Source organism: Tachyglossus aculeatus, chromosome 18, assembly GCF_015852505.1.
Source record: "Tachyglossus aculeatus isolate mTacAcu1 chromosome 18, mTacAcu1.pri, whole genome shotgun sequence".
In the NCBI taxonomy this organism is placed as follows: domain Eukaryota; kingdom Metazoa; phylum Chordata; class Mammalia; order Monotremata; family Tachyglossidae; genus Tachyglossus; species Tachyglossus aculeatus.
The window spans coordinates 2,913,900-2,931,956 of record NC_052083.1 but is presented as its reverse complement, the minus strand read 5'-3'; the positions used below and the strand labels follow the sequence as shown (position 1 = coordinate 2,931,956).

Genomic DNA, 18,057 nt, shown 5'->3' with positions numbered 1-18,057 from the left:
GAGATTTATAAGGTAGAAAATTTATAAGAAAGATTTGTGCTGCTAACCATATTTATTCTTTGTCTTTCTTAGCAAAGACTGAAAAGTGGACTGTCCAATAACATTTGAGTTAAATCATGTTTCTTATCCTCTTTTCCAGTGTTCCAACATCTGTCAGTTTTGCACAAGCCTCAGTCTCATCTCTGGGCTGGAGCCCTGTTTGTTCAGAAGATTTTTATTTTTGGAAAAGCCCTAATAGTTACAAATCATCCTCACAGGTCTATCTCAACAGCCGGCCTGGCTACACACACAAGCTTTTAAAAAATACCAACATTGAGTTATTCTCATGCGTAGGACTGGAGATACTCCTTCGTTCTTGGTTGGTGCTTTTTTAAAAATAAAGTTTGGAATAATGTATTCAATGAATTTGGTTATCTAGCCAGGCAAAAAAACACACACAGCTTACCAGGCCACGTGAAAAACTGAGCACCACAAAACAATGACTTGCAAGTGTCGGCCGATCAACAAAGAACATTTACTGAGCATCGGGGTGGAGCTCTGTACTAAGTGCTTGAGAGAATATAGTAGAGTCAGGAGACAGGTTCCCTCCCCTCAGGAAGTTTCCACTCTAGCAGGGGAGTTGGTTACAAAAGGACCCATGGCCTAGTGGATAGACCGTGGGCCTGGGAATCAGAAGGGACTGAGTTCTAATTCCAGCTTCGCCACTCATCTGCTGTGTGGCCTTGGGCCAGTCACTTTACTTCTCTGTGCTTCAGGTATGTCATCTGTAAAATGGGGCTTACCTCTTGTGGGATAGGGACTGTGTCCAACCTAACTTGCTTCTACTCCAGTGCTTAGTGCATAGTAAGCACTTAACAAGGACCAGTATTATTATATAGAAGGTGGGTGGCATCGCTCTGTTTAAACACCTCTGAGATGAGGATTAGGAAGTCACTCAAGGAAGTAAACGCGAGAGAGCAAAACAGGATTTTCCTTGTCTCGGGGCCACAGGAATCACCTAATCATATTGGGAAACTGCTGTCATCTAGTTCAGTCCCCTGATTGCACCCTTCCTCCTGCTTGGAACTCCCTCTCTCTTCATATCCGACAGGCTACCATTGTCTCCAACTTCAAAACCCATCTCCTCCAGGAAGCCTTCCCTGACTAACCTCTCCCCCCCCCTTATCTTTCTCTCCCTCTCTCTCTTTCTCTCTCTCTCCCCCCCTCTCCATTCTCCCTCCTCTCTGTGTACCAATGCACTTGGGTCTGTACTACTTTAGCACTTTGAAACTCACCCCTTCCCAATCCCACTGTACGTTTGTAGATAGCCTCATCCACTATCTGTAATTTATTTTAATGGCAGTCTGCCTCACTCGATTATAACTTCCTGAGGCCAGGGATCATGCCTATTAACTTTATTATAACCTCCCAAGTGCTTAGAACAATGCTCTGCACCTAGTAAGCATTCAGTGAATAGCATCAATTGATTTCAAGACAGGGCTGCACTTAACCAATCTAAATTACGCACAACTTCCATGCCGATTCTTAAAATCCTCTAAAGAAGATCTGACTGCTTCCCGTAATAATGTTCTTAACAACTCTTTCAGGTCAAGAGTTTCTATCAGGATTTAAGCACCTGCATCTCTTTGGCGACAACCTAAACCCAGTTCCTCTTGCTCAGTCCTCCCTGTTTGTCATCACTGGAGCTGCTGCTGTTGTTAAATATTAATGATCAATTAATATCTGTTAAACAACCACTGATGCTTGAAGTCCGGGCTAAGTTCTCCCTCAGTCTTCCCTTCTCTATGATATTAAACTGTTTTTTTTTGTAATTCTGATTTTAGAATTCCCCTAATTACCGTACCCCAAAATAAGATAACACAATGTACATCTAGCCATTGGAACGGCTGGTTAGAATGGGGAAAAGGAAAGCAAAACTCATTAAAAAAAATCTGCCTCCACTCTCTCATCCTAATTTTTTTCAGCCTTTCTGTGCTGACTAAAATGGTCAACAGCACACCCCCTAGTTTTGGATAGAAGCAGAAACCGTTGGGACCATTAAGGCAATCAAATTGAGGGAAATTATTTTCAACTTTCCATTGCAAGCTCTTCTGCAGCATTGTAAGTTCTTTGAGGCAGGGAACAGGTCTACTAAGTTTATACTCTTTCCCAAGCACTTAGTACAGTGCCCTGATTTCACTGAGTGCTCCATAAAAATACAGATGATTGAGGATTGTCCCACACTGACCCAGCCATAAACCCCAAGTTTTTTAACTGCTATTGAACCATCTGGACCTTGTGACTTACCAGCCTGGAAGGTAGAGGAAGTTACAGAAAACGGGGGAACCTAGTAGCCATGAAGGGCAGTAAAGAAGTTTGTTTTTTCTTTAAAGTACAAGATGAGTTTTAATGTTCCTGAGAATAGACAGTACTAAATTTAAAAAAACCCAAGCACCCTTTCATGCAAAGTCACAAACAAACCAAAAACATTCCATTTGAAGGTGCTCAGCAAAAACTTATTTATGGACTGGCATAGTCAGTGAAACAGATGTTAAAGAGACAGCCATATTCTTTTAAATCATTATCAACAGTAAAAGCTGCTTGAAAATAGCTGATCTCTTCAGGGAATAAGTTTCTCATTCCGTAGTTTTAGGAATGCAAAGAAAAATTAGCATTCTGCTTTTCATTTGGAAACTACATTTTCTTCCTGAAATGACTGACAGGGGAAAAAAATATAGGCTACATTTAAGCACTCTCTGAGATTGAACAATTTGGTTTGCTACAAACTGCAATGAGGGAGTTCCAATGAGGGAATGCTGTACAAACTTTCATTCATTCATTCATTCAATCGTATTTACTGAGCACTGACCATGTGCAGAACGCTTGGGAGAGTACAACATAACAATAAACAGACACATTCCCTGCCCACAGCGAGCTCACAATCTAGAAGGGGAGACAGACACCACTATAAATAAATAAATTACAATTATTACAATAAAAAGCTTCTTACAATAATAATCACAATAATAAACTTCCATCGTGAGTCTTCAGAATTGTGAACCTGTCCAGAGGAACTGATTGTAGCATAGTGATTTGAGCCATTCCACTCCGACTCTCTCTTTTCTGCAGGTTGTATTCCCTCAGGGGCACAGATGGTAATGAGGAGGTAGGAAAGCAGGACTGTAGTATATTCATTCATTCATTCAATCGTATTTATTGAGCGCTTACTGCGTGCAGAGCACTGTACTAAGCGCTTGGGAAGTCCAAGTCGGCAACATCTAGAGACGGTCCCTACCCAACGGCGGGCTCACAGTCTAGAAGGGGGAGACAGACAACAAAACAAAACATGTGGATGGGTGTCAAGTTGTACAGTTACGGTTGCACTGTACTCTCATTCATTCACTCATTCAATCGTATCTATTGAGTGCTTACTGTGTGCAGAGCACTGTCCTAAGCGCTTGGGAAGTCCAAGTTGGCAACATACAGAGACGGTCCCTACCCAACAGTGGGCTCACTTCACTCCTCTGGGCCTCAGTTCCCTCATCTGCAAAATGGGGATGAAGACTGCCAGCCCCACGTGGGACCACCTGATCACCTCGTATCCCCCCCCAGCGTTTAGAACAGTGTTTCGCACATAGTAAGCGCCTAATAAATACCATTATTATTAGAACAGTGCTTCGCACATAGTAAGCACCTAATAAATACCATTATTACTATTATTATTTGCATGAATGAATGAATGATCAGAAAACTTCACCCCAGGCGGCACTCTCCTACTTTCAGAACTGGGGCTTCTGATTCCCGGGGCCAGTCAGTCTGTCAATCAATCGTATTTATCGAGCGCTTACTGTATGCAGAGCACTGTACTAAGCGCTTGGGAGGTACAAAGATAACAATAAAACAGACCCATTCCCTGCCCACAACGAGCTTACAGTCTAGAGTGCTCTTTCCGCTGGAGTAACAGCGGGGCTGCTCCACAGAAAGTACAGGGCCCTAAGTCCAATCACTGGTCAAGGGACCAACCCAAAACCTAGAGGAAATGTTCAGATAGACGAGTTACATAAACAGCTCAGAAAAAAAACCCCCAATAATGGTACTTGTTAAGTACTAACCATGTGTCGTACACTGTTTTAAGCTTTGAGGCAGATACAAGGTGATCAGGTTAGACACAGTCCCTGTACTGCAAGGGGCTCGCAGTCTAAGTCAGAGAGGGGGGGATTTAATCCCCATTTTACAGATGAGAAAACTGAAGGGACGAGAAATAAAGTCCAAGGTCATACAGCGGACAAATGGAGAGCCCACTTGTTTTATTAACTCCCAGGCCCAAACTCTTTCCACTAGGCCACACTGCTTCCCTAGGGAAGTGAGAAACAGGATGGGTGGATAGCCTGCCTTTCTCTCTCCGTTTCCAAAGAGAGAATTATGACGACTAGCAGCTTCCTTCCAAGTAAGTCTATGTACCTGTCACCAGTTAGTCCCCTTGACATTCCCACCAACTCCCACAAAACCCATTTTAAAGGTAGGAAGACTATAATGTGGAATGCCTTTGAAGTCTTACAAGTCTGCGGAAAGCCATAAAGGGAATGAGTTTCTTGTTTCCTGATTTTCAAATCTCTCCTCTAACCCTTCTCTGAGGTTACAGTTTACAAATAATTGAGGGATTATGCACAGCAGTTACAAGAATTAGTCAATAAATAATTTCCTTACTCAGTGGAAGTGTTAGCCAATGGGAGCTTATTCTGGTGATGTAAGGGTTTCAGTTTAAGTAGGTTGTTCAGTTTTCCTTTGGGGGTGGAGTGTCTACAGGATCTCGCAGAACTGGTTTTTTGTTCTTGTGCCCTTATTTAACTCATTTCAGTACAGCTTCTCAAAAAAACAACAACACATCAGTGTATCTGACCTCTAAATTATCCACAGTTACTCTAAAACATACACCTCTTGACTGGGTTATCCAGAAGAGCTAGCAATCAATGGAATTTATCCAGTGCTTACTGTGTGCTGAGCACTGTATTAAGCACTTAGGAGAGTACAATACAACTGGGTTGGCAGACAGGAGATCTGCCCCCAACAAGCCCTTTGAATCACCTTCCCAAAAAATACAGGCTACATTCAAGCCAAATTTAAAGGGTAAAGCAGAACAAAAACTAAAAAAAAAAATCTTGTCTTTTTTTAACTTGTGTTAATCCCATCTAAACATTTCCCAGTCCAGCTAATAAAGGGTCCCTTTTCATTTTGGCCTGAGCAATTTTTCAACCTTGGAAGATTGCATGTGAATATGCTTGGATCTATAATTAGAAAATCAAGAGAGCAATTTGGTGCTGTCTCTCATTTTGAGGAAAGTACCCAGGTCTAGGTTTAACCAACTGCAGCCCCATATATTTGCACTCGCAACTTTACAGGCACAGACACTTGCAAGTATTAAGAACCGGAAACCTGTGAGGAATCTGTGCTGAAAATGTGCACTCCAAGTGATTATTTGCAGTATCTTTTGATGCTGTTTCAATCATTTTCCTGCCAAACCCGAAGCATAAAAATGGTTTCAAGTGAAAAATGTCTCATGCTAGCAAGTAGAAGAGGGGAAGGAGGATCTTCCTGAAAATTGAGTGAGCCATTTATGGAGAGCACTTCCGGAGTGTCCAGTACTGTGTTTGTGGAACACCTCTGGGAGGGCTTTAAAGAACTTCAAAATGAGTCCTGGAGGAGACAGTCTGCCTTTCTGGAGAAGACAGCGTGTCCGTCTCTGAACAGTTGTAAGAAATGAGGGATATAGCAAAATGCCACCAGCCTTCTCCGCTGAGCAGAACAGGAGCAAAGTGAAAAAATGCCAACTGATTCTCAAGAAAGGAATGAACATATTTTCGGTGACACGTCTGACCGATTAAATCGATCAGATTGACAGGCCCCAGAATAAACCGCGACTGGCTGTGCCTGCTCAAACACACCTAGCAAATGTATTCAACACTATTTTAAGGATGCCTCATTCAAGACCGGGTCAAAGGTCAGAAACAGATTACCACGCTATTTTAGCATTCCTTGTGGATACTACAGGGTTGCCAACTGTCTGTACCTGAGGGAAAATGGGTTTTCTGTAAAAAAAATATTTCAACGTTCGTGAATACGGGGGGACTGCCTCACTGGGATTCCTGGAGTTGCATCCCTGCCACCACCACTGCTGCTGCTTCACCACTGGGAAGTGATACCTAGTGGGTAGAGCATGGGCCTGGGAATCAGAAGGACCTGGGTTCTAATCCACGCTCTGCCACTTGCCTGCTGTGTGACTCTGGGCAAGTCACTTAACTTCTCCGGGCCTGTTTCCTCACCTGCAAAATGGGGATTCAATACTCTCCATCCCTCTTACTTAGACTGTGAGCGCCTTATGGGACAGGGACTGTGTCCAACGTGATCATTTGTATCTACCTGGGTTCTTGGCATGTAGTAAGTGTGTAACAAATACCACAATTATTTTCATTTAAAACAGCGGATGACTGGAGGTGGGATTTATCGTAAGTCTAAGCCAGCCCCCAAACAGCATTTTCATTCAGTCAGTCGTATTTATTGAGTGCTTACTGTGTGCAGAGCACTGTACTAAGCGCTTGGAAAGTACAATTCAGCAACAGATAGAGTCAATTCCTACCCAACAACGGGCTCACAGTCTAGAAGGGGGAGACAGACAACAAAACAAAACAAGTAGACAGGTATCAGTAGCATCAGAGGAGCACAGCATTTCATTCACTATTTTTAAAGAACTCCCCGGTACTTTAAGATCACTTCTAACAATGATTCCTTCAAATATATGAGTAATGTGAGTAACATAAAACTCTATCTTCTGGGACTCTTCCGCGGCACACCTATCTTTTAAATTTAGACTTGAGTCTTTTGGAAAGGGACGGTGTCTCTTTCCATACTGCATACAACACGAAGCCCATTGCTAGTGCTCGAAGTGCTCAAAGTGCTTCTAGACTGTGAGCCCGCTGTTGGGTAGGGACCGCCTCTATATGTTGCCAACTTGTACTTCCCAAGCGCTTAGTACAGTGCTCTGCACACAGCAAGCGCTCAATAAATACGATTGAATGAATGAATGAATGAACAAATAATAACATGAACCCTGTCCAAGGTCATTCAGTGAGAGTGGCAGTGAAATCGAGAACGCCAATGCACTGCTCACTTATTGCTTAGATTAGACTTCTGGCCACAGTGTGTGCCTCTTTTTGGCCTGCCGCCTACATACCTTCAGCCTGAATGATGTTGTATTGGCATACGGTGTGTCCCGGAATTTCCAAATTCAGAGCCGATTTAGGCCGCACCACGGAACATTTGCAGAATACGGTCAGTCATGCTACTTGGACTAACCTTCTCACTGTGTCCCGTTCTCGCCTGTCCTGCCGTCGACCCCTGGCCCACATCCTACTTCTGGCCTGGAATGCCCTCCCTCCTCAAATCCACCAAACAGTTACACTTCCCCCCTTCGAAGCCGTGCAGAAGGCTCACCTCCTCCAAGAGGCTTTCCCAGACTAAGCCCCCCTTTTCCTCAGCTCCCCCTCGGCTCCCCGTTGCCCCACCCTCCCGGCTCCAGAGCACTTGTGTATATATGTACATATCTACAATTCTATTTATTTACGTTAATGCCTGTGTACTTGCTTTGATGTGCATATATCTATAATTCCGTTTATTTACATTGATGTCCGTTTACCTGTTTTGATGTCCGTCTCCTGATGTGAACCTTGGCCCTTCAGAATGGTGTTTCTGTGCATTCATAGGAATCCAGGCCCCAGTGCTGACAATCCCAGGAGGCCCAAGTTAACTAAACTGCAGCATTAAATGACACAGTTTGACATACCCTAGGGAGAAAGACGTGGCTAGAAAAAGAATGGCTTAAGGCCAAAGACACAAACAGTAAATGGCCTAACTCTACCTCTTCCTCTTCCCTTGTTCTTTCTTTTTCTTCTGTAATGGTATTTGTTAAGCACTTACTCTATGCCAGGCACTGTACGAAGCGCCGGGGTACACAAGCTAATCAGGTTGGACACAGTCTGTGTCCCACGTGGAGCTCACGGTCTTATTCCCCATTTTACAGACGAAGTAACAGAGGCACAGAGATTGAAGCGACCAGCCCAAGGTCACACAAAAGTCGAGTGACGGACCTGGGATTAGAAAGCAGGTCCTTTTGAGGCCCCGGGATGTAGCCACAGCACTACACTGCTTCTCATGAACATTTGGGGAGGAGGAGAACCTGCGGTTGAGACTAGGGACAAGTCCGGCAGCCCCCAAAGCAAAGTGTAGGCCAGATCGGGGACCTGGAGGACGTGAGCTGATAACCTCTCCCCTAGCAGCTTTCTGTGCCAGGGGACACAGTTTCACATGTCAGCGGACAGCTCGAGGACCCTTCAGGAAAGGCCGATAAACTGTGACAGCTCCGGGATATGGGGGAAGGGAGAGAAGGATGGAGAGAGGGAGGGAGGGTTTGCAGTTGGGGGTCTGCAGAGGGTTGTTTTGCTCTCCCACCTAGTTATTACACTCCTACATACATAATAATAATAATAATGGTAGCATTTATTAAGTGCTTACTATATGCAAAGCACTGTTCTAAGAGCTAGGGAAGTTACAAGGTGATCAGGTTGTCCCAAGGGGGGCTCACAGTCTTAATCCCCATTTTGCAGATGAGGGAACTGAGGCGCAGAGAAGTGAAGTGACTTGCCAAAGTCACACAGCTGACTAGAGGCGGAACCGGTATTTGAACCCATGACCTCTGACTCCAAACCCCGTGCTCTTTCCACTGAGCCACGCTGCTTCTCTAATAATAATGATGGCATTTATGAAGCGCTTACTATGTACAAAGCACCGTTCTAAGAGCTGGGGAGGTTACAAGGCGATCAAGTTGTCCCACAGCGGACTCACAGTCTTAATCCCCATTTTACAGGTGAGGGAACTGAGGTCCAGGGAAGTGAAGTGACTTGCCCAAAGTCACCCGGCTGACAATTGGCGAAGCGGGGATTTGAACCCATGACCTCTGACTCCAAAGCCCGGGCTCTTTCCACTGAGCCACGCTGCTTCTCTATATATTGTATTATATATATTCTTTTAGACTGTGAGCCCACTGTTGGGTAGGGACTGTCTCTATATGTTGCCAATTTGTACTTCCCAAGCGCTCAGTACAGTGCTCTGCACATAGTAAGCGCTCAATAAATACGATTGATGATGATATTGTACAGATATATTTGTACATATTTATCACTCTATATTACCTGTACATATTCAGTACTCTATTTTACTAATGATGCGCATATAGCTATAATTCTATTTATTCTGACGGCCTTGACACCTGTCCCCATGTTTTGCTTTGTTGTCTGTCTCCCCCTTCTAGCCTGTGAGCCCGTTAGTTGAGAAGGGGGAGCCGACTTGCACGTCCCAAGCGCTCAGCACAGTGCCCTGCAGGCAGTAAGAGCTCAACAAATTCGATTGAGCGGATGCCACTCCAGCCTCCTCCTCCTGCCTCTTATTTCCCAGCGCGTCCAGCCGAGATCCGGAGGGATGGAGGGAGACGGGAGAGGGAAAACAGGCCCTGCTGAGAGCTCACCTCCTCCAGGAGGCCTTCCCAGACTGAGCCCCTTCCTTCCTCTCCCCCTCGTCCCCCTCTCCATCCCCCCGTCTTACCTCCTTCCCTTCCCCACAGCACCTGTATATATGTATATATGGTTGTACATATTTATTACTCTATTTATTTTACTTGTACATTTCTATCCTACTTATTTTATTTTGTTGGTATGTTTGGTTCTGTTCTCTGTCTCCCCCTTTTAGACTGTGAGCCCACTGTTGGGTAGGGACTGTCTCTATGTGATGCCAATTTGTACTTCCCAAGCGCTTAGTCCAGTGCTCTGCACATAGTAAGCGCTCAATAAATACGATTGATTGATTGATTGATTGATCTATTTATTTATTTATTTCTTTTACTTGTACATTTCTATCCTATTTATTTTATTTTGCTGGTATGTTTGGTTCTGTTCTCTGTCTCCCCCTTTTAGACTGTGAGCCCGCTGTTGGGTAGGGACTGTCTCTATGTGTCGCCGACTTGTACTTCCCAAGCGCTTAGTCCAGTGCTCTGCACATTGTAAGCGCTCAATAAATACGATTGATTGATTGATTGATTGATCTATTTATTTATTTATTTATTTTACTTGTACATTTCTATCCTACTTAGTTTATTTTGTCGGTATGTTTGGTTCTGTTCTCCGTCTCCCCCTTTTAGACTGTGAGCCCGCTGTTGGGTAGGGACTGTCTCTATGTGTCGCCGACTTGTACTTCCCAAGCGCTTAGTCCAGTGCTCTGCACATTGTAAGCGCTCAATAAATACGATTGATCGATTGATTGATTGATTGAAAACAGGGGGCTGGGCGGCGGCTGCTTCTGGGGACAGAGGGAGGGGGTTTGCAAGGAGGACCTTGAGGCTCGGTTTCTGTTTCCACTGACTGCGGGATTGGGCAACGGCCGGGGAGGAGGGGCAGGGGGAGGAGGAGGAGGAGGAGGAGGAGGAGGAGGAGGAGGAGGAGGAGCAGCAACCGCAGCCGCAGCAGCAGCCACCAAAAGCGGGCGAGCCCGTCAACAAAGGCACGTGTCCCGGGCCCGGGGGGGCGGGGGCCGAAGCCCGCCGCTCTTCCGGCAACAAAGCGTCGCGGCCGCCGATAAATCCCGCTGCCTCGGCCGCCCTGCCCGCACTCGGCCCGGGCCCTGCCCGCCCCCGGACGCCGGCCACGAACGGCCCCAGTCGGGGACCCCCGGACACCCAGCCCGTCCCTCCGCCCGTCCCTCCGCCCGTCCCTCCGCCCGCCCGCCCGCCGTTGGCAGCCGTTCCCGCCGGGCCGGAGCGATGCCTTTCCTGGGCCAGGACTGGCGGTCCCCGGGCCAAAACTGGGTGAAGACGGCCGACGGCTGGAAGAGGTTCCTGGACGAGAAGAGCGGGGGCTACGTCAACGATATCAACAGGTCAGGGGCTGGGGGGAGGGCGGGGAAGGGACCCTCCTCCTCCTCCATCCTCTCCCTCTCCATCCTCTCCCTCCTCCATCCTCTCCCTCCTCCATCCTCCCCCTCTCCATCCTCTCCCTCCTCCATCCTCTCCCTCTCCATCCTCTCCCTCCTCCATCCTCCCCCTCCTCCATCCTCCTCCTCCTCCATCCTCTCCCTCCTCCATCCTCTCCCTCTCCATCCTCTCCCTCCTCCATCCTCTCCCTCCTCCATCCTCTCTCTCCTCCATCCTCTCCCTCCTCCATCCTCTCCCTCCTCCATCCTCTCCCTCTCCATCCTCTCCCTCCTCCATCCTCTCCCTCCTCCATCCTCCCCCTTCTCCATCCTCCCCCTCCTCCATCCTCCCCCTCCTCCATCCTCTCCCTCTCCATCCTCTCCCTCTCCATCCTCTCCCTCTCCATCCTCTCCCTCTCCATCCTCTCCCTCTCCATCCTCTCCCTCTCCATCCTCTCCCTCCTCCATCCTCCCCCTCCTCCATCCTCCCCCTCCTCCATCCTCCCCCCCCCCTCTATCCTCTCCTTCTCCATCCTCCCCCTCCTCCATCCCCTCCCTCCTCCATCCCCTCCCTCCTCCATCCTCTCCCTCTCCATCCTCTCCCTCCTCCCTCTTCTCCCTCTCCATCCTCTCCCTCCTCCCTCCTCTCCCTCTCCATCCTCCCCCTCCCCATCCTCCCCCTCTCCCTCCTCTGTCTTCTCCCTCCTCCCTCCCCTCCCTCCTCCTCTTGGTCCCCCACTTCTCCCCAGGACCCTGCCCTCCTTCCTTGGTGAGTCTCCGGCTGGGCAGGGGGCGGTGGGAGGGGAGGGGGAGACTTTGCTTTATTGGGGAAAGGAAGGGGCAGTGGATGGGGGTGGGGAGGATCTCTTTCCTTGAGCCCTGAATGCCGGGATCGGGATCTGTAACTCTTCTAGTGCTCTCCCAAGGCTCCTAGGCCAACGCTGCGCACGCAGCAGGTGCTCAGTAAATGCCACTGATTGACAAATTGGGGTCTGGAGTCTTTGCGGGGAGGCGAGAGAGTGGGCTGGAGGGGGGAAGCCGATGGGTGGGCAGGATCCCAGCAAGTGGCTCTTATTCCCAATCTGGGAACTGTCCCGGGTAGCCCCCGGGCCAGCCGAACGATCCCTCTGGATCGGGAAGGGCGGGCGTGGGAATATTCTTAGCATCCGCACACCCCAAAGGAAGGGGCGATATCCAGGGAGAACCCAGGGCTTCTTGGATTTTATTTTGCAAGGCACTCCTCAGTCCCGTCCTTGTGGGTCTATTTATTGAGCCAAAATCGACCTAAAATTGAGCCCACCTCCAGGCAAGGAGACCCTCCCGCTGGTGTCCCCCTAGACTGTGAGCTAGTTGTGGGTTGATCATTGTATTGTACTTTCCCGAGCGCCTAGTACAGTGCTCTGGTTGAATGAATGAATGAGTGAATGAACAAGGCCTCTGTCCTCTCCGAGCCGCAGCTCCGTTTGGGGAATAAAGGAAATTTTGTGGAGAGGACTCTGGGCCCGTTGAACACTGTCTAAAATCTGGAGTATGATATGAGTCCCTAATTAGATCTCTTTTTGTCCCTAAATCTGAGAGAAATCTGAGAGAAGCAGCGTGGCTCAGTGGAAAGAGCCCGGGCTTTGGAGTCAGAGGTCGTGGGTTCAAATCCCAGCTCCGCCAACTGTCAGCTGTGTGACTTTGGGCAAGTCACTTAACTTCTCTGGGCCTCAGTTCCCTCATCTGTAAAATGGGGATGAAGACTGTGAGCCCCCTGTGGGACAACCTGATCACCTTGTAAGCCCCCAGCGCTTAGAACAGTGCTTTGCACATAGTAAGCTCTTAATAAATGCTATCATTATTATTATTAAATCTCCCCACCCTCCACCTCCTCTGAAGTCTTGGCCCAGCCATACCCCAGACCGCTACCCTCCTCATTAAAATGGGAGGGTTGGTGGTATTTATTGAGCACTCAGGGCACTGTACTGAGCACTTGGTAGAGAACAATATAACCGGGTTGGTAGACACGTTCCCCGCCCTTGTCTTCCTCGGGTCATTAATGCTGGGTGAAAACGGGCCGCCCACTCATGTTTGTGGAGTTGGGTAGACATGGGCAGGAGCCCAACTTCCCAATTATTAGGCCTTTTGAAATGGCTTTCGGGTTGACTGCTTGTTAGCGAACGTTAAGCCAACTCTCAGGAAAATATGGTTATTTTGAAGGCACAACCTCTAGAGCACTCCATCTGTTTGCTGTTTGTAATAAAGCAACCTCTTTTTGTCTTCCAATAAAAAGGGGCAAGTTATTTAACCTCAGGGTTAGTCAGAAGGAGAGATAAACAGGCAGTACAGTCTGGGGTTTTTTGGTTTTGTAAAATTACATCGGGACAGCCTGTGAAGGGAGTTCAGTTGGGAAGACTATAAAGAAACCTGTTTGGATGAAGATCCGATAAAATTTAATTGCAGGAAAACGATCATAACCCATGTCCTTTTACTGTGTTCCCTGAATTGATCTTTTGGAAATTTGTCACAAAATGTGGGTAAATGCTTAAAATAAACCAATTGGAAGTTCCCCTTGACCCCAGGGAACTTCCTTGATTGATAGTTTTTACATCTGCTTTGTTTTTGAACTCTGTTTTGGGGTTGGTGAGGAACTATTTCAGATGTAGTGTTTTTGAATGTTGCAAATACAAAATGGAGAAACAACCTGTTTCGGCTCATCAACCCTAGCTTTTGTGCTCTGGGTTTCTAGTATTGATTGCATTTTTCAGAAGTCGACATTTTGGTTTCTCCCTCCCCACCCTCCACCTCCAAAACCTGTTCTCGTGAATGCGTACACTGTACTTGCTCAGAGGGCTAAGTTGGCCTCAGGCTCCATTAGAAAACAGTAGGGCCTCTTTTATAGATCAACCAAGAGGGTGGCACAGGAGTAGGGCAGTTTTAATTTACCAAGGAAAACTTAGCTCGTGCCTTTGACCTCCCCATTTCTCACCCTCATCTTTTTCTCCCCGCCTCCCGGAGGTTGTCTTACAACGATTGAGGCCAAAGGCGATCCAGTGACTTGCATGGGGTTGCTTACTGATTCTGTCGCTTGGTTCCTTCTAGTCACCTGAATCTAACCTGATGTGGGTGCCTCCTGTTCTTTTAGGGTGGCTGTTTTTGTTTTTGTTTTCGTCTTTTATATGCTGTAGGCATGTCTGCTTCGGATGGAAAGGCTGCCAATCAGGATTAACACTCTTTAAGCCTTAGTTTTGGCATCTCAAGAGTCCCTACTGTTTTCAATCTTGGTGACATAGTGATCTATGGTGTCATGTTTTGGCTGAATGCCCGAGTAGGTGATATTACGGGTATCGTCCTCTAAAGAGAGGTAGCAGAAGTCGAGCCCTCTTGTGAGAATGGAGCCGCGAGGAGATGTTTGGCGGTGGGCCGGTGAGCCTGAGAGTTCTTCTTACAGCCCGACCACCGTCCAAGCGAAAACAACTAGGTGGATGACTTTTTCCTTGGCCAAACAGCCTATCGAACCCTGGCCCGCAATTTTGACAACCGTCCAATCTCTCTTCGGCAGCAAAATATTCCGTCGGGTCAGCTCAAGGAGTCTGGGCTCACGGGGCCGAGAGATTTGAAGCACCTGGAGCTAATCCTTTTTGCTAAGAATTCATCCTCAAACTACTCTGCTTCATTTCAGGGGCCAAACTCAGAGACAGCTTTATCTTCCCTCAGACCGAAACAGCCCGGAAGCGTAGGAAGATTTGGCTATTTCGGTCGGCATGACGATCAGCGGGACACTGAACGGAAACAGTCTGTCATCCTACTTGCGTCCCTCTTTGTGACTGGCCAGGGTTCCATCTGTCGTGGTTTAGGAAATTTGTTCTGTTTTGGGGACCCCTTAGGGACCCGATGCTCATAAGCCACAGTCGTGCCGTAGCAGTTTCATAATTAAGCATGTTTTCGTCATGCCGAGGCTTTCAAAGACCGTTAAGTAGGAAGGTAGGCTTTCTTACCCTTTCCTGGTGGCTCCTTCCCCTTTCCTGAAGCTTCGTTAGCGAATCCCGTGGCAAGGAAGAGTCGATCGTGTTCAATCTAGGTACCCGATTGCAAGGGTTGACATCGACCGTTGCCGCCTGCAAAATAATAATTGTGGTATCGGTTAAGCGCTTACTGTGTGCCAGGCACTTGTCCTAAGCTCTAGGGTAGATACAAGGTCATCGGGTTGAACACAGTCCCTGTCCCACGTTGGGCTCGCGGTCTTCATCTCCATTTTACAGATGAGATAACTGAGGCGTAGAGAAGTGAAGTTGCTTTCCCAAGGTCACACGGGAGACAAGTGGCAGAGCTGGGATTAGAACCCGGGACCTTCTGGCTCCCAGGCCGTGCTCTTTCCACTGGGCCACAAAATAACTACCTTGCTGCAGTTCCTGAATCGTTGTGGGGAAGAATGCCACTTAAATTTGGAATTGCAGATTTCAAATTGCTTTAAAAACATCAAATCAAATAATGTGGTTCCTGAAGAAGAGTGACTTTTCCTTTAAAGGCTGTTGTGACTTTTCCATTGGTTTTGAGTTCGTTTGAAAAGAACGTAATTGGGCTTTTGAACTAACATTTATCTGAATATATTAGTGATTAAAAAGGGAACGCATCACCAAACAAGACAGATAATCCCTGAAACCATTCTCAATGCCATCCTTCCCCCGGACTCTGGAAATTAATACTAAATTAAAGTTGTAGGGTTTCTTTTTGGTTAAATCGTCAACATCTGGCAATGGGTGATTCATTCATTCATTCAATCGTATTTATTGAGCACTTACTGTGTGCGGAGCACTGTACTAAGCGCTTGGGAAGTACAAGTTGGCAACATATCACATCAGTTATTTAAAAGCCCTTCTTAAAACTCGCTTTTGTAATGAGTCACTTGGACAGAGGGGATCATTGCATTTTGTCTGAGTAGAGAGAGTATCCAAATTCCTTTTGGAAATAGGCTGGAAAAGAACTGAAATGAACATAATAAAATTTTAAATTTCTATAGACTAGTTAACAATTTCCCAAATTGCACAAGGTATATTTTGTGTTGCGGAGTAAGGACTATGAGTTCCAGTGGAAAGAGCCTGGACTTGGGAATCAGAAGACTGGGGTCCTAATCCCAGTTTGGGCAAGTCACTTAACTTCCCTGTGCCTCAGTGATTTCAACTGTGAAATGGGGATTAAAACTGTGAGCCCCAAATGGGACATGAACCCGATTAAGTTGTATCTATCCAAGCACTTAGTACAGTGCCTGACACCTTGTAAGTACTTAGTAAATACCATAAAAAAACAGTCCTTTTCAGGAGCATTCACCCCGCCGCAGGTAAATTTCACCATCAGTGGTGTCATCTTCAAATACAAAAGATTATCTATGCACATAACAATATAGCATTTATTAAGCACATTCTCTGGGCCAAGTGATGGGGTAAATAAGATATAATCAGATAGGACATGGTCACTGCCCCCACACGGGGTTCACTGTTTTAAGAAATAAGGGAGAGCAGGTATTATACCCCATTTTACAGATGAGGAAACTGAGACCCAGAGAAAAGTGACTAGTCACTTAACTTCTCTGTGCCTCAGTTACCTCATCTGTAAAATGGGGAGTGAAACTGTGAGCCCCCCCCATGGGACAACCTGATCACCTTGTAACCTCCCCAGAGCTTAGAACAGTGCTTTGCACATAGTAAGCGCTTAACAAATACCATCATTATTATTATTATTTGGAAGAGGAGGGGGTGTGTGTGTATGTGTGTGTTTCTGCTTGTGTGCGCCCGCGCGCATGCTCTGGAGGATGTTAATGAGTAGGGGTAGCATTTGTCCATTACGCTTTTTCATTGTGCTTTCTGCTTGCCCAACCAAGTGGTCTGTCTTTTCCATTTCTCATCTAATTTTCAATCTCTGCCCTGAGATTGTAGTGTACATTTCAGGTCCAGTACTGTGATTCCACTGGAGCCTAAAAATAACATCAGCTTTCTACATAAAGGAGAGCGGCCTGCACCGACCTTAATTTAGCGTACTGGCCTTAATAGGGTATTTCAGAATCCCCCTCAGAAGGAAAATTAACACTGCTTTTCTGCTTGCTACTAGTGCAGGAAAGCAATATCAGCCTGGAGGTGCCTGTTGCAGGATACGTATTGTACAGTGGGCGAGAGAATGAGTTTCTGTTGCAACAGTGGAGTGTGAGAAATGATTGGGGGAGCAGAAACACTTCACTGTCGCCTCTTCAACACACAGGGCCTGGGGTTCCATTCAGAGACGGCATTCTCCTCAAGGATGTCCTCTGAAATAGCCCACTCTCATGGACTGTGTCCAGCCTGACTAGCTTGTATAATAATGATGGTATTTGTTAAGCGCTTATTATATGCCAAGCACAGTTCTAAGCGCTGATAATGATGGCATTTGTTCAGCACTTACTATGCCCCTTCCTTCCTCTCCCCCTCGTCGCCCTCTCCATCCCCCACGTCTTACCTCCTTCCCTTCCCCACAGCACCTGTATATATGGATATATGTTTGTACATATTTATTACTCTATTTATTTATTTATTTATTTTACTTGTACACAGCTATTCTATTTATTTTATTTTGTTAGTAAGTTTGGTTTTGTTCTCTGTCTCCCCCTTTTAGACTGTGAGCCCACTGTTGGGTAGGGACTGTCTCTATATGTTGCCAATTTGTACTTCCCAAGCGCTTAGTACAGTGCTCTGCACATAGTAAGCGCTCAATAAATACGATTGATGATGATGCCAGGCATTGTTCTAAGCGCTGGAGTAGATACAAGATAATCTACTGCGAATCTGTGCTCCTCCGCTTGTCAGCTGTGTGACTTTGGGCAAGTCACTTAGCTTCTCTGTGCCTCGGTTACCTCATCTATAAAATGGGGATTAAGACTGTGAGCCCCACGTGATCACCTTATATCCCCACAGCGCTTGGAACAGCGCTTCGCACCTAGTAAGCGCTTAACAAATGCCATCATTATTATTATTATCAGCTTGTCCCACATGGGGCTCACAGTCGTAATCCTCATTTTACAGATGAGGTAACTGAGGCCCAGAGCAGTGAAGCGACTTGCCC

At 46.8% G+C, this 18,057-nt stretch overlaps 1 protein-coding gene across 1 annotated transcript in view; it reads left to right on the top strand.

Annotated features, from left to right (window-relative positions):
* Positions 1-10,790: 10,790 nt before the first annotated feature.
* Positions 10,791-18,057, top strand: part of FBXO32 (F-box protein 32) — a 31,545-nt gene continuing 24,278 nt past the window's right edge. Inside the window, exon 1 of the mRNA XM_038759981.1 lies at positions 10,791-10,956. Coding sequence (XP_038615909.1) covers positions 10,841-10,956 — 116 coding nt within the window. The 5' untranslated portion in view covers positions 10,791-10,840. The remainder of the gene's footprint in view (positions 10,957-18,057) is intronic.